This window comes from Verruconis gallopava (assembly GCF_000836295.1).
Source record: "Verruconis gallopava strain CBS 43764 unplaced genomic scaffold supercont1.87, whole genome shotgun sequence".
NCBI classification, from domain to species: Eukaryota; Fungi; Ascomycota; class Dothideomycetes; order Venturiales; family Sympoventuriaceae; genus Verruconis; species Verruconis gallopava.
In genome coordinates, this window is record NW_015622223.1 from 352 (window position 1) to 14,710 (window position 14,359).

General features: G+C 42.7%; 2 protein-coding genes across 2 annotated transcripts; one reads left to right on the forward strand and one right to left on the reverse strand.

Annotated features, from left to right (window-relative positions):
• Nucleotides 1-3,940: 3,940 nt before the first annotated feature.
• On the forward strand, nt 3,941-6,993 carry PV09_09590 (uncharacterized protein; the record flags this gene model as incomplete). Its single annotated transcript, XM_016363677.1, has 6 exons — nt 3,941-4,906; nt 4,959-5,513; nt 5,557-5,901; nt 5,956-6,010; nt 6,063-6,089; nt 6,135-6,993. Coding segments are annotated over 6 exons (2,807 nt in total), but the record flags the coding sequence as incomplete, so codon positions are not given.
• Nucleotides 6,994-11,748: 4,755 nt separating this feature from the next.
• Nucleotides 11,749-12,965, reverse strand: PV09_09591 (uncharacterized protein; the record flags this gene model as incomplete). Its single annotated transcript, XM_016363678.1, has 5 exons — nt 11,749-12,101; nt 12,148-12,259; nt 12,310-12,500; nt 12,590-12,830; nt 12,885-12,965. The coding sequence occupies 5 exons, from the start codon at nt 12,963-12,965 to the stop codon at nt 11,749-11,751; spliced, it is 978 nt and encodes a 325-aa protein (XP_016208493.1).
• Nucleotides 12,966-14,359: the final 1,394 nt, after the last annotated feature.

Sequence of the window (14,359 nt, forward strand, 5' to 3'; positions counted from 1 at the left end):
CCAGCACGCATAATGACTTTGGTATGATTCTTCGGCTTAGAAGGAGACGGTTTGGGTGGACTGGCTTGTAAGTTTGAGTTGACTTGTAGCAGTTCTATCTGATATGGTCTTTCTTCATCGGTGATCTCTAGTGAAACTCATGTTTTAGACTGTAATAGGGCAAATTTAACATCCTTTGATTCAATGACAACCCCACAATTAGGGATATAGACACAGTATATTGTCATCGACTTTCCATAGCCAACAAATATACCTTTTTTAGTATGGTGTAGGAACTGCGAACCGGCCTTGCGCGCTTCTAAGCGGATATGCATATACACAGATTGTCTGAAAGGATGCAGATGGCAAATATACAGTTTCTTCTTGAATAATGCTTCATTCGGGGTGGTGAGTAATGCACGGTGTAGTGAAATATTTTTGGTATAAACAGCAACACTGATTGCTTCAGCCTATAATGGTAATTGGGTTGACATTGTATCATAGTGCGTGCACTTGTGACAATTGTACGCATGAATCATTCTGGGAGTCCATTACTTTCATGCGCATATGGAGGTGATGTTTGATGTAAAATACCTTCATCTATAAAGAATTTTTGAAGGTCATTTTCGATATATTCTCCGCCTCTATCTATACAAAACCATTTAATCCCGGCATTGAACTGAGTCTTGAGGTATACAACAAATTGGCGTATAACAGTTGGAGCCTCTGATTTCTGTTTGAGAAAGCGTACCCAAACAAATCTGGTAGCATCGTCAATGAAAATGATGAAGTAGCGTGATCCTCCAATAGACTTTTGGGAAAATTTTCCTGACAGATCAGAGTATATTCACTAAGTGGTGAGGCTTAATTAAATAATTCCATGATCTTTTCATTCAACTATTATATACTGGTAGGTTTGCGATAAGTTGACTTTAATAATTAACATGCTTCGCAATGGAAATTTTTTGGTTGAGCAGGAATCAGGTTACTATCTTTATAGAGTCAAGTATGGGCGCCAGCTTATATATGATAGTGTCTAATAGCTTGATGAAATTCATCGTACGTGCTGAAGTATGCAGAAGTAGTCAAAGCTTCATCAAGTTATATCTCCATGCTCCCCTTAATATGTCTTGCCCACATGACTCTTTCGCCCTGTTTTGTTAGGTATAGGTTGTCACCTTATCCTGACGTCGGATATATATCCAGCTGAAAAGTTAGGTACCATAAAGTTCTTTACTGTAAAGGACTTTAGTTAATTCAGTTAGGCGTGTTGAGCTATTAGGCAGTAGGCATCGTAAGCGAACTGTTCCTTAGCCATTAATAGGTAGCTTTAATCCGCCAGCTATAGTAATTATACTAGTCTGTGGTGATAGATTAGTAAAGTAATTAATACAGCCGGTCATATAGCGAGATGCACCTGTGTCAAATAGCCAAGCCGAAGGGTTCGCTTGTATGTTTTCAGGGGCAAGGGCAGTATATATGCTAATATTTTGGTTTATAAAAGAACTTAAAGGCGATATTGTTATAGCTGTAAAGGCAATAACATTAGTGTCTTTTTCATCATTACCTTCATCATCGCTAGTTGTGACTGCGGTTTTAGCAGTTTATTAGATTTGATTTTAATTATATTATTTGTTTTATTTCTTCTTGTCTGCAGATTTCTTCTCCTTAAGTCAGGCACAATTAGTGTATAAGTGGCTGGTATAAGAAAAGTTATGTTTGCGACACCAGGTATATTCTGGTATAGCTGCATATGGTGATGAAGAGTCCTTCTGTCGCTTCCATATTGTTCTTACTGCATGTATGGTAGAACCAACGTCATTTATGAGATGTTTTTCAGCAATATCAAGTATTCTAGGCTCTATTTGTGAAAAAGTTATCAAGTTCTGTGTGCTAAGATTATCTATAACATAATCCATGGTGTCTGGTAGCGTGGTAAGGAAGAATGAGCCGTTGATTTCATCTGATTCAAAGATTGGTTTCATAGCCTTTGCAACAGTATATTGTAAGGATATGCATCTTTTAGTCATGCATAACTAAAGTTAATAAAACTCATTGAGATAAGCACACAAGTCTTCTTCGTCCTTGTAACGAAGGTTGGTAAGGGTCCTAAACAGGTAGATTGAGGTGTTCCCAGTATCTCTATCGAACCGTTCAGCTAGGTAGTTCCATACATTTAGTGATGTGTCTCATATAGTGACCGATATCATTAGATCTTGGTGTGCTGACGACAACAGCATAACCATAGCCTTATTGTCTTAAGTGTCCCACTCTTCAATTTATACTAGTTGTGTTTAATTTGATGGCCGAGGTGTCTTTCCTGAAACAATAGCCCACAATCCAGCATATTTAAATACTATGGTCCAAGCCAAACGCCATTCTATATAGTTTTTACCTCTGGATATCAGTTTTGATAGTGAAGCCGGGTCAAGTTTAAAAGTAAAGACCTTGTTGTCCCCGACTTTATTTAGGTTGTAATATTCTTGAAGAGAGTTTCTCAAGATTGTGAAGGTGGTGATGTGTTATATTAACACAGTGAGACAGTTGGGAGAGAAGAACCAGTTGGTGTAAGCAGGAAATGGAGTCCGGGCTCATAACCTGTTGGAAACTGTTTTGAAAAAGTGAATCGTATTGTTTTAGAATTGAAGTTGCTACAGGATATAAATATAAAGACATCTTATCTATGGTACACTAGTCTGTACTAGGTAATCTCCACCAGTCATGAGGGATGGTACCTTCCAACAAACTAGACGTCTTTGACTCAAACAGCGCCAAACCCAGGGCGATGCTGCATTCAGAAGAACCAGAAAGCAGTTATCTCGCCTCTGACGAGCTCGAAAGATCTGTAAAGCTGATCTAGATTAGTTAATTAATCTATATAACCCATTACACAGCGCACCTCCAGAGACTTAAATCACAGAGCTTGGGCTTGATTGCACAACTCGTATATTACGGGCAAATCTTCACAACAGAAGATATGCAGGCCACTATAAAAAGCCGCCTGTGCCTGCATTATCTGCAAAGAACAAGCAGTTACATGCAGAATACGGCCAAGATCATATAAATAAGACAATCTGAGACTGGTGGCAACATATCTATTTCATAGACAAAGCATACTTTAACTCTATAGATCTTGCATATCAATCACAGTACGAGACCTGTTAAGTTGGAGCATTACCAGTTAGAAGCTTACATGAGATTCTAAAGACCTCACTCAACGTCACCGTCCATGTTGCAGCTAGAGTCTCATATAACTATAAGGGAGTCTTCACCTTCTATCACAATCCACAGGAGCCAACTGAGAAGGTTTACAAGCCTTGTAGACCTCGTAAATCATTGGTTGAAACGACATAACAGCATCTAGAGGTGATTGCAGCTTGGCTTGATGGTGGTGAGGATCCAATCAAGATTAAGACTCAGGGCAACTTAATGACTTAAGTATTTTATGCTGAAAACATACTACCGCAGTATATTGAGCATATTAAGTGCTTGGAGGCAAAATAAAAGCATCAAGTGCTCTTTCAAGAAGATGGCGATCTCCCTATCTCCCGTCTTCGCTCGAAGCTCATATGTGGAGCAACGGAGTTTGACCATATTGATTTTGGGAAGGATGAAGTGCATTCAGTGCTTGGCAAGAATATGCCGGAAATAGCGACTCTAATTGTGAAAGCAACTGTATACTTAGCCCTTGATAAAATATGAAACGGCCTCCCTGTGACTGTATGTATTGTTACTTGTTCCTTTTTTAGTATGAAAAAACGTTTTGGCCTGCAGTAGCGTGACCAAGGGTCTAATAATAGACTTTTGGGTACTTAAGCTGTATATGATGGGGACTCACTCCGTTTCAGAAGACAGTCCAGCTGAAAGGGGAAGCTGTCTTGTCGCAAAATGAAGCGTTGTAATCACACTGAGTGGTTGAGTTTGCATGCAAACGGAGCAAATTTGTCGTTACATGAATCAGATCGCGTTCAGGCTGTGATAGCTGATGTTGCAAATCCTGAGTTGCAGCGACCTGGTCTGATTGTATTTCTGGGTAACGTATCGAAAGCTGTCGCGCTTCGCCAACTATTTGGTCTAAAAGCCAAGCAGGCTGGCAATAGCAGATCCATAGGGGAGGTTCACCTTCACATTGATTCTTCAACTGTCAGCACTGATCGCCCCCTCTTACTCGCGGATGGAGACTTCAGCTTGCGTCACACCCGGTCAATAAGTTCTCGATTTGAGAAGTGTCATAGCACAACTCATCACTCACTTCTTCAACCACATACTTCAAGCTTAAATGATGTTGCTAACGCATTATTTTATAACTTATTGTATCCATTCACTGATATATTCTGTTTCTTCGCCTCTGACTTGGGTGGTTTTAGACAGATCTCGCGTCGTATTGCAGCTTGGATTGAGACGGAGAGCTTCACAAATCTCCCATCATGTACGAATCCAAAAGTAATTATAGTTACTGAATCGGTCTCTTCTACTCTGGACTATGAGAAAAATGCGAAAACTACATTTTTGTGGTTTCTGAGACAGGAAACTCAGAAGAACGTGTCTACGTACGTGTCCTCGATCGAAGTCGTCGCTCTACTTCCGGAGGGAAGAGTATCCCCAGAGTCTCGGTACAGGCGTTTGAAAGAACGTCTATTAGACGGTTGCGACGAAGTAAGGGGACAAAGAGATAAAGCATCGACACTCTTCTCTACTACTCATTTTGCGGCGTTCTTGAATTTAGCCTGTGGCCACTTTTGTCATAACCCTACTACAGCGTTTAATTTCATCAAAGCAGCTCGCACACAAAACCCTATATCAGATCATTTGACTGGGCATATTTCTACATTCCTAGGCCGCACCAGTCACGAAGAACTTGACGGTTTTGTCGCTAAGACAATCGGATCCAGTCTGCTTCTTGATAATTATCCACCAGGCTCTCACAGTAAGATAATGGTTCCATCTGATGATACTGTACGTGTTATTAATAAGACTAGAGTTTGACCCCAGAGTTGTGTTTGAAACGTTATATCGAGAACAAATCTCGAATGCAATTAAACAAAATAAAATATCATTTCAGAATATGGTTGGGCTTATTGAAAGGCATATGTCGGAATTTTTTGATACCTTGATTCAGACTGCAGTAGTAACAGCAGCAGACGTACATCGAGGACAATTGGAGCGATTCCGTATTAATTGGAGCAAAATTCACAGCACCAGCACATGCTTGTCGTGCCTTCGACGACGACCGCAATATGCACTCCCCTGCAAGCACTCGGTTTGTGAAAACTGTGTATTAGTGTTTGGCGACTGCTGCATAGACGATCCGTGGATCTACAAAATACAAAACTGCTGGTTGTGTGGATTTGACACCAATGGCCAGGTATTAATCCGAATGCAGCCTCCTACTGCTGGTGCCGGGATATTATGCATTGATGGAGGAGGCGCGCGGGGGATCATTCCCTTGCAGCTACTCCAACGAATTAAAGATAGTATTGGGCTTCCAATACCATTGCAAAGGTTTTTCAAGGTAGCTTTTGGCATCAGTTCAGGTAGGTCAGCAAGTGTTTTGAAAAGGTCCATTGACAAATCCAGGTGGCCTCATAGTTCTGGCACTTTTCAACGGCGGACTTTCGGTCGAAGAATCCTCTAGGGTTTTTGAAGAGCTGTCCCGGTATGCATTCGCCCCACGCAAGGTATTCAAGATTCCTTTCCTTTCTAGCGTCCAAAAAGCGGTGCTTTCATACATTAGGGACAGTTTATACCCGGCCGAAAACATCGAGACCCCTTTAAAAGCTATATTTGGCACAGATAAAAGTATCATTGATTGTTCATACGCCAGTTTAACGGGAACTAAGGTAGGTATACCAGTAGCCACAGCTGATGAAAGGCCATCTTGCAAGATTTTTACGAACTATAACGGCGCAAATGATCAAATAGGTATAATAATTAAGTCGCTTCCAGTTTGTTGAAGCAACAGGCTAATTACACCAGATACGCGATTGATCCGTCCTGGAGATGATTACGGACGGGTCCCACTGTGGGAAGTGTACGAATAGCCTGTCACTGATGAAAATCTGAAAAAGCTAATAGCCTGCTAGGGCCAGAGCGGCATCTGCTGCCCCTGGGTAAGCCTGCTTCTCTTGGGTAAGTCTATACTGACGCACTCGCAGATTCTTTCCCCCGAAGCATATTCAAGGAGTGGGAACCTTCCAGGATGCGGGCCCCTTGGAGAACAATCCTATTGTCTCCGCATTGACAGAATTCAAAACTGTTTTCCCCTTAATCAAGAAACCGGATTTCGTTGTGTCGCTAGGAACGGGTTCGGCTCGTGTGGATAAGACAAATCCTACTGTGGTGAGCCACCTTAGATTCTGGCGTAATAGAACTCTCCTGCGGTTATATCGACTTTTTATGGAAAAAACCCGTGATAGATTGCTTACCTACGCATTTAAACCGGACCCGGGCGTTCATCGGCTGGATGTAGATTTTGAAGGTGAGGAACCTAGACTGGATGATGTCCACAGTATATCTGCACTCAAGTATAAAGTGCTATCGGACCTTTCTCTTTCTTCTGTTATTGATGTTGTTGCACGTAAATTAACAGCATCCCTATTTTATTTCGAGCTGAATGCCGTACCTGAACGTATTAATGGAGACTACAGGATACGTGGCAGTATCCTCTGCACTCTTCGTTATCCTGATCCAGCATATAAGTCGCTATTAGAAAAATTCGCGCATGACTCGGTAGAGTTTTATATTGATAACATTCCACTTCCTGGTGACTTTAAGGAAGATCTCAAGTTTTACAATAGTAGACATTTCCGTAGACTAGTCTCGTTCAATGTTGCGGACGATTTCTCAATTAGGCTAAGGAAGCCTTCAATGAGTCCAAACCATATAAGTGGATCACCATTTTCGATCAATTCGCTTTTGATATCTCAAGGTTTCAATAATGTTTTCGGACGAAGCGACTACAGAAAGAGGAAATTCATAGGTGATGATACTCCGAGTAAGAAACGTCGTCTTTGATTGGCTATAAATTTCAATATTTATATGTTGGCTAGAGATATCTCACAAATATTTAAAATCCATCCCGAACTAATCATTTTGAGGAAAAAGAGTAAATTTCATGGAATCACATCCACCAACGTATCCGATATCAAGGACACGGTATCAACCTTACTGTTCAAGCGTTCCTCCGTTATAACGCATTTGAAACGGACGAGATGAAAGACTTCGGCACCTCAAGCGACTCAAATGAAGACTTATAGAAGTAACGGAATACTGTCCAGGTCATGGGTGCTCTAGGAGAGCTTCAGAATATGTTCATGTGCCAGTGTCTCTCTCACTCCACATTCGCACCTATCATCCTGGGTTTTGCCAAACCTTTTCCTATAGCTCCTTAGCTATGAGTGGCCTGTATGTAGTTGAGCTAGTAGGTTTGCTTGAGGGCGCGTTTTTGTGTCATAGAGCTTGCGCACATGTTTCCCTGGTAAGGAAGGGTCAATTTTGCGGAGATGTTCGCCCTTTGGCGAGCCTTTCCATTCTTCTCTCTATTGCTGTTGTATCAGATCTTTAACCAGCTTCTTCTATGAGGAAAGTAGTGGGGCGAAGTGGTGTTCTAGTAGCCTTTCCACAGCATCCTTGGCTTCCTGGTCCGCGAGCTCAGTTCCCTGGATGCCCTCATGCCCTGGGATCCAGGCAAGGTGTATGTTGATGCTGTATCCCTTGCTAAGGCGCTCAGCTTCTATATTAATCTTTTGAGTGATATGCTACGCCATCTGCGCCTATAGGTTAGCTATTGTTTGTAGTGCCACCCTAGAGTTGCTTTAGATAGTATAATGGTTTTATGCTTGCTTCTATGTAGCAGTATTCTAAATGTAGTCCCTATAGATCATATGTAATACGAAGAATATTACAATCAGTTCAGCAGCAAAAATATTCTAGCTGGTATTCGGGCCTACACTAACATAAATCTTATGCCTAATATTTTGCTTAGATCCTAGTGTAATTACTGCTGTGCCAAGTTCCCCTTCTTTTCCTGAGCCATCTGTGAATATTACTGAATCAGAGTCAGCTAAGACCAGCGACTTGGTCGTCATTTTGGCTTCTTCTCTGCTATATATTGTTTTTATTGTTGTGAAGGGTGTTCATCACTATAGAGGGAGTGGTGCTAGGTAAATAATTTCAAGTTTCTTAAACAGCCTGTTCTCTGTCGCTGTTGCTATTGTAAGTATAAATAGGCTTCACATTATACTATAGGTTGGGGCTGGCGTGGTTGGATGGACAAGCGGCCAGATTGGGTGGTTAGTGGGCAGTATCTTAAGTTTGCCTAGAATATTTAGGGCCCTTTATCTGAGCTTAAGGTGTATTGGGAGAAGGCTTGATTTGATCTTGAGCGCGTCAGTGGAAACTGTACAGAACGCTGAGATGGCTTTGATCACTGCTATGCATTAGATCTTCCAGAGCACTGTCGTCTGCCATACTCTTCCTTGTCTATACCACACTATTGAGGCGTAGTCGAGCTTAGGTAACACGCATGCCTGGTATAGCTGCCGCACTTGTTTTAGTCTTAGGTGATGAAGTCGGCTTATGCCTATACACATGTTGGTTGCTCGCTTGGATACCCTCTGTGTATGGGCTCACTATCTGAGCTCTGGGTTAAAGATTACTTCTAGGAGCTTGACATTGCTAGAGGGGGAGATCTCCTGGCCGTTCATGATGATTGGACTAGTTATTTGCTTGTTTCAGGAACGAGTGAAGTGTATCAACTCTGTTTTCCTGACTTTAAAGGTTGACCCAGTCTGATCGGCCTATTTATTGATCCTAGGAAAACCTTCTACTTAGAACTTTTGGGTATTTTCTTCAGCGCTGGGTCTGTAGTGCTAGTGGAAGTAATCATCAAGAAATGCCAATACACCACCTGCATCATCTACAGTTTGGTCTACTAGCTTCTGGTTGTAGATTGTGTATAGAATAGGTGAGATTGGGGAGCCCTGTGGTAATCCTAGGTAGGCTAGGAAGTTCGTGTCTGAGCAGTAGCCGTCAAATCTGATGCTTGCCCATCTGTCTTTCATAAAGCTGTTTATCTACTGTCGTGCTACTGCTGGTATCTCTATTATACAGAGTATTTGGTTCATGACTAGGCGATTGACGCTGTTGAAGGCGCCTTTAATGTGAAGGGCTAACAGTGTCACTACTTTGTTCTGTCTCCATGCTTTCCATATTGCGTCAACTAGGATAAGGAGTGCCTGTTCAGTGGATTGTCCAGGCCTACCTCCAAACTCTGTACTTGGGAGAAGGCTGTAGCACTCTACATAGTATGACATTCTTCTCACGACTGTTGCTTCTAGGAGTTTGCCTAATATGTTGAGTAGAGAGATGGGCCTGTACGCGCTAGGTTGCGTATAGTCTGGCTTTCCTGACTTGCGCAGGACTGCAATGGTTGCCGTTCTCTATGACCTTAGGTGGTGTCTGAGGCGAAGTGCTGCTTCAAATAGGGTAGTAATAATAAGTGATATATATTTCCAGGTCTTCTTCCACACGACATATGGTAGCCTATCATCTCCTGGGGCGGATAGATCCTTTGTTGTGACCAACGCGGCATGGATCTCGTCCTCGGTGATTGGTTCCCAGGGCAGTCCAACCTCCGCTATGTCTTCATTGTTAAAGGACAGTGTTGATGTAGGTGTAGGTGGGAAGAATGATTCTATGAAGAGCTTGGCCTTATCCTCACTTTCTATCGCTTGCTGCTCTCCATCACACAGTAGTGGAGTGTTTGCATATTTAATACCTTGTTCAGCATATTTTGCAGCCTTCTATAGAAGGTTCCCGTCTACAGCTCGGTCGAGGAAGTCTTTCCAATGTATGGATATAGCTCATTCAGTGGCCTTCACCCATTCCTTCCTGCGACCTTGCATTAATACAAACAGTTCTTGGGTGACATGGTGCTCGCGGCTTAGTCTGGCTGTGGATGTTTGCCACTTTCGCCGTGTTTTATTGCACTGTCGTTGCTTCTCTTTCAGATCTGGGGTGAACCAACGCTTGGAATATAGGCGTCGCATTATTAGGTTGCCAACGCTGTCTCAGTCTGTCTGCTCGTATATACAGCGTGGTGGTTTTTCCTCTCTCTGTGGAACAGGGAAATTCCATTCTGAAACAATGCTGTGATGGTTGGATCTGTAGTTTTTATGGTATATATTACTTAGAGTCAGGTCAAGTGTGGTTCTACTCCCTAGCCGAGTCATAGTCCAGCAAGTTGGTTCGCCTCGTTGTAGTTGGTGGTATAGGCTCTGTTCCTCCATGAAACTGAGGAGGCTGGCTGCTTCTCCTACTCTATATGGCTGGATGTTGTCACCTCCCCATAGTGGATCTTGCCGATTGAAGTCTCCACCTATTATTAGCTTATAAGTATCTTCTGGGGTGGGAGAGTTCTTTGCAATGGTGCTATTGATGGCCTCTAGGACGGCTTGCATTTCAGCCTCTGCTACTTCGCGGGTGCTCCCAATAGGCGGAATGTAGGCTGAGAAGATCATGACTGGCCCTGCTGGCGTGCTAACTTGTATTCCATTTATATCAAGGTTGTTGCACCGGAGTTGTTGATGTGCCAGAGGTGCAAGTCGTTTGTTGACGTATATGAGGCTGCGGCACCGTCCTTCTCTGTTTGATGTTGGTTGGTATAATTACCAACATCGGAGTTGTGTGTGTGTTTTGTAGTATAAGATTTAACTTAGTTGATAAGCTCTTCAAACAGGCTCCTATCGATGCTGGTTGTCTTTGTTTTGCCCTTAGACTGCTGGCTTTGGACTAGCTTCTGGTATGTTTCTAGGAGGCGGATAGCAGCATTTGCTCCTCCTTGGTCCTTCTTTTTGGATGTTGTACGTGTCTTCCCCCAGTGTTCACTGTACTGGGGTACGCAGTACAATACGATCACCGATCACCGCGATGAGGCATATCAGGCAGTAAGGCATGGGCTACAGTAATTCCAGCATGCTGACACAAAGCTCAGCTTAGCTTTGCTTAGCTCGGAATAAGCTCATGCTGTCATACAGTATCATCTGGGGGATCACGCCCCCCCGGTAGATCTTTCCGCATGCTTGCGGGGTTGATTCCCCATGTGGACTTCTAATCGCGTTCATTGTCTTAGCTGTATTCTATTGGATTTCTGCTATCTGTTCCCTCCATTACAATTTGGCGTCCATGATGACCCCTAGGTATTTGCAATTACTCTACATCTGTCTCGATGCCTTTCATTAATATATCACAGCTATCCGGGATCGGAATTTTACTTAAAGAAAAGAGCTGGAAGGATTCTTGTTTTTCGTGGCTGCGGAAAACAACCACTGTGTTACATGCACACCTGAACGATGGGCTTCCAAAATACCACCAAGAGAAGAATCTTTCAACCAACAGCAAATGCCTCCAGCCCAGAATTGCAAACATCAACTGTTGCGTATAAGCCAATAAGTCTGTCAAATGTTCTTGGTGCATCACAAAATTCAGCATCGAGCCCAACGCACCCATCCGCATTGGCAATTTTTGCGGCACATTTGGTCCGTATGTAGCAATCATCTTCTGTTATGCAGCAGTTATATTCGATTCAACAACAAAATACAGATAAAAAAACAAATTTTGAATTATTTCAAATGCAAACATCCTTACAAGCGACTAATCCTAGTCGGAACTTTACCCTGGTTCCGATGCTACGGGGAACAAAGCATCTGGAATGAGCTATCTTTCATCATTGTAAGGGCGTACAGGTCGTGCTCAAGGGGCTCGAAAAGATCAAGGCTGCCAATCCGGAGCTTCTCTAGGGGCATTGGGCTCGGGATCCGAGTCACAATCGCGGCTTGGTTCGGTGTCAGACTGAATTAGCTCGCTGGACACTTTGGTCCCATCTCTCGCACACGAGTACTGATGTTCGACTGTTTGAAATTCAGGATCCATAACATAGTTTTTTAACTGGTCGACCAGAATGGTCGATGTTTTCTTGATTATAGGTATTTCAACACCTATTGAGCTTAACTGTTCTTGGGTGCTGGAAAAATATGTTTCTATTGATTCAACTTGTTCCACGAACACGCGATAAGTCTGAACAGCTTTATAAGCGTCTTCTTTGGACATCTGAAGAAAATTGTCTAGAGATATTAGAATTATTTGCTTGATGGGTTGGATTATACCTACGCAATATGTTTGCCATGCCTTCACTCACGGCTCTGAATAATGACAATAAGTCTAGAACCAGAAGCCTGAATGCCGCAAGAGATATAGCGTTCTCAGATTCAAAGGTGAAAAACTGATAATCGTATTAGGTCTTTTACACGAAGTTCACCAGTAGAAACCCACGTTGCATCTCAAAAGAGCTTTCAGCAACTCCTGTAGATTTTCAATTCCACTTATCAAGCCGCCATCTACACCGAGACTTCTTACATGCGATGAGTTTGCTCGTATGAAATCAAAATTTGTTAGCGAATATGAGGTTACCCGCTGAATAAGATATTCGCTATAGGTATTGATATTGCGACCTTGTGCTTTTCCTACACCACACGCAGTCTTGATCAGCGATTTTGTTCAGTGTGCGATTCCAATTTTGGGAGCTGCCATATGTATTGAACTGTTTGAGAACTTTTCATACCTTCTTCAAAAACAATGTTTTCTAGTAGGTTGTGTGAGAGATACGGCATCACCACGTCAGGCTCACCTTCCCTAATCATTAAATGAATTATAATAAGCGATTTGAACACGGTCATCCACTCTGGCCGACACAGGCGTTTCTGCAGCAGCTTGTTCACATCAATTACCCCTTGCTTACTAGCGTGTGTTGCTAGAAGAATAGACTCTATGTATTTTGCATTCGGTGGCTCAATCTATTGGGAGCATGCAAGTTAGCTTTGAGCTATTGAAAGGATTTATCAACGTACCTTTGCTTTAGTAGCATGTTTGATCGACTTCTTCACTGCCGATTTTCGCGACTGAATCAAATCTATAATAGAGCGGCGCATCTCCGAGAGTGAACATTTGCTGTAGAATTCAACTCTCTATACATAATGCCATGCTTTATAAAGAATTTGCCTTTTATTATATCATCATGGCTATTTATTCTCTAACCGGGAGTCAAAAATAGACTATTTCCTAAATTTATCAACAAAATTGCCGAGGATTCCAACCCCATAAGCCCAATTGTCAAATAAGGTGAAAACATATAGTGTCATAGTCATTGTGAAGCAATAAAAAAGAAAAATTATATCCGAAGCTAAGCAAGGAAAGAATTAAAAGTAATGTCTATTTATGTGCTTAATGTGCAACAGGGTGGCAAAGTCGCATCTGTCACCTCCTCGTGGTGCCACCTGGTGAACTCAGTCTGGGGCTTGCTCTTATCTGAGGCTAAACAGAGCGCAATGTCAAAAAGGAGGGAGTACCAAATCCTCATCTATCTGGTGTTGTCTGGCAATCAGCGCACGCCCACAACTGATAGAGCCTCTCATGACATCCAATCTACTCAAGCGCTATACTCTTATAGGAGAGTTATAGAGGAGGGACTTGGCAATGGTTATGCTAAGGCAAATGTACAGGTTAGACGTTCTATCTTAGGAGGACACATGTCATCTTACTAGCATTAGAAAGTCTGGCATAGCCCCAACCGGGATGATTCTGGGTCTTACCAAACCTCTCTCAGTAGCTTTTCAACCATAAATGATCTCTGTAGGTATTTGGGTTGATAGATTCTCCTGAGGGTGCGTTTTAGTATCACTTGGCTTGCGTATATGTTTCTCTGAGATTCCCTCGTGACCTGAGATCTAAGCAAGCCGTATCTCCATTGTACGCGCCTGAGTTGCATATGCAGTCTCTGCGAATCATATGGTGTGCGAAGAATATTGTACATTGGTTACATCACTCGTTATTACAATGTTCACAAGCTGTTCTTGAGCGGCGTTTTAATCCCAGTATCTCATACGCTCGGATCGAGCGCCGATATGGACGGTCAAGGCTACATTTTGGCGGCTGGTACCTCTTCCGGGTCAACTGGTGCCATTTGCAGCAAAAACCAGCCTTTTTGAGTTGGCTGCGCGTGCTCTTCACCTTTGTCCCACTCAATAGGGACTTTATATAAGCTATTCAAAGACCAATTGCTTCCGTTGTCAAATGACAATTCTATTACCGATGTACCATAACTCCACTAGAGCCAATTTTAGCGCTTGTGCATCCCCACCATCTTTCCAGGCAAATCTTCATCAAGCAGCTAGCAGTAGGGCTAGGCCCGCCGAGCAACTGTACTACAAGCCGTAGCAGTACAGGTAGTGCTACAAGCCGTAGCAGTACAGGTAGTACTACAAGCCGTAGCAGTACAGGTAGTACTACAAGCCGTAGCAGTACAGGTAGTACTACAAGCCGTAGC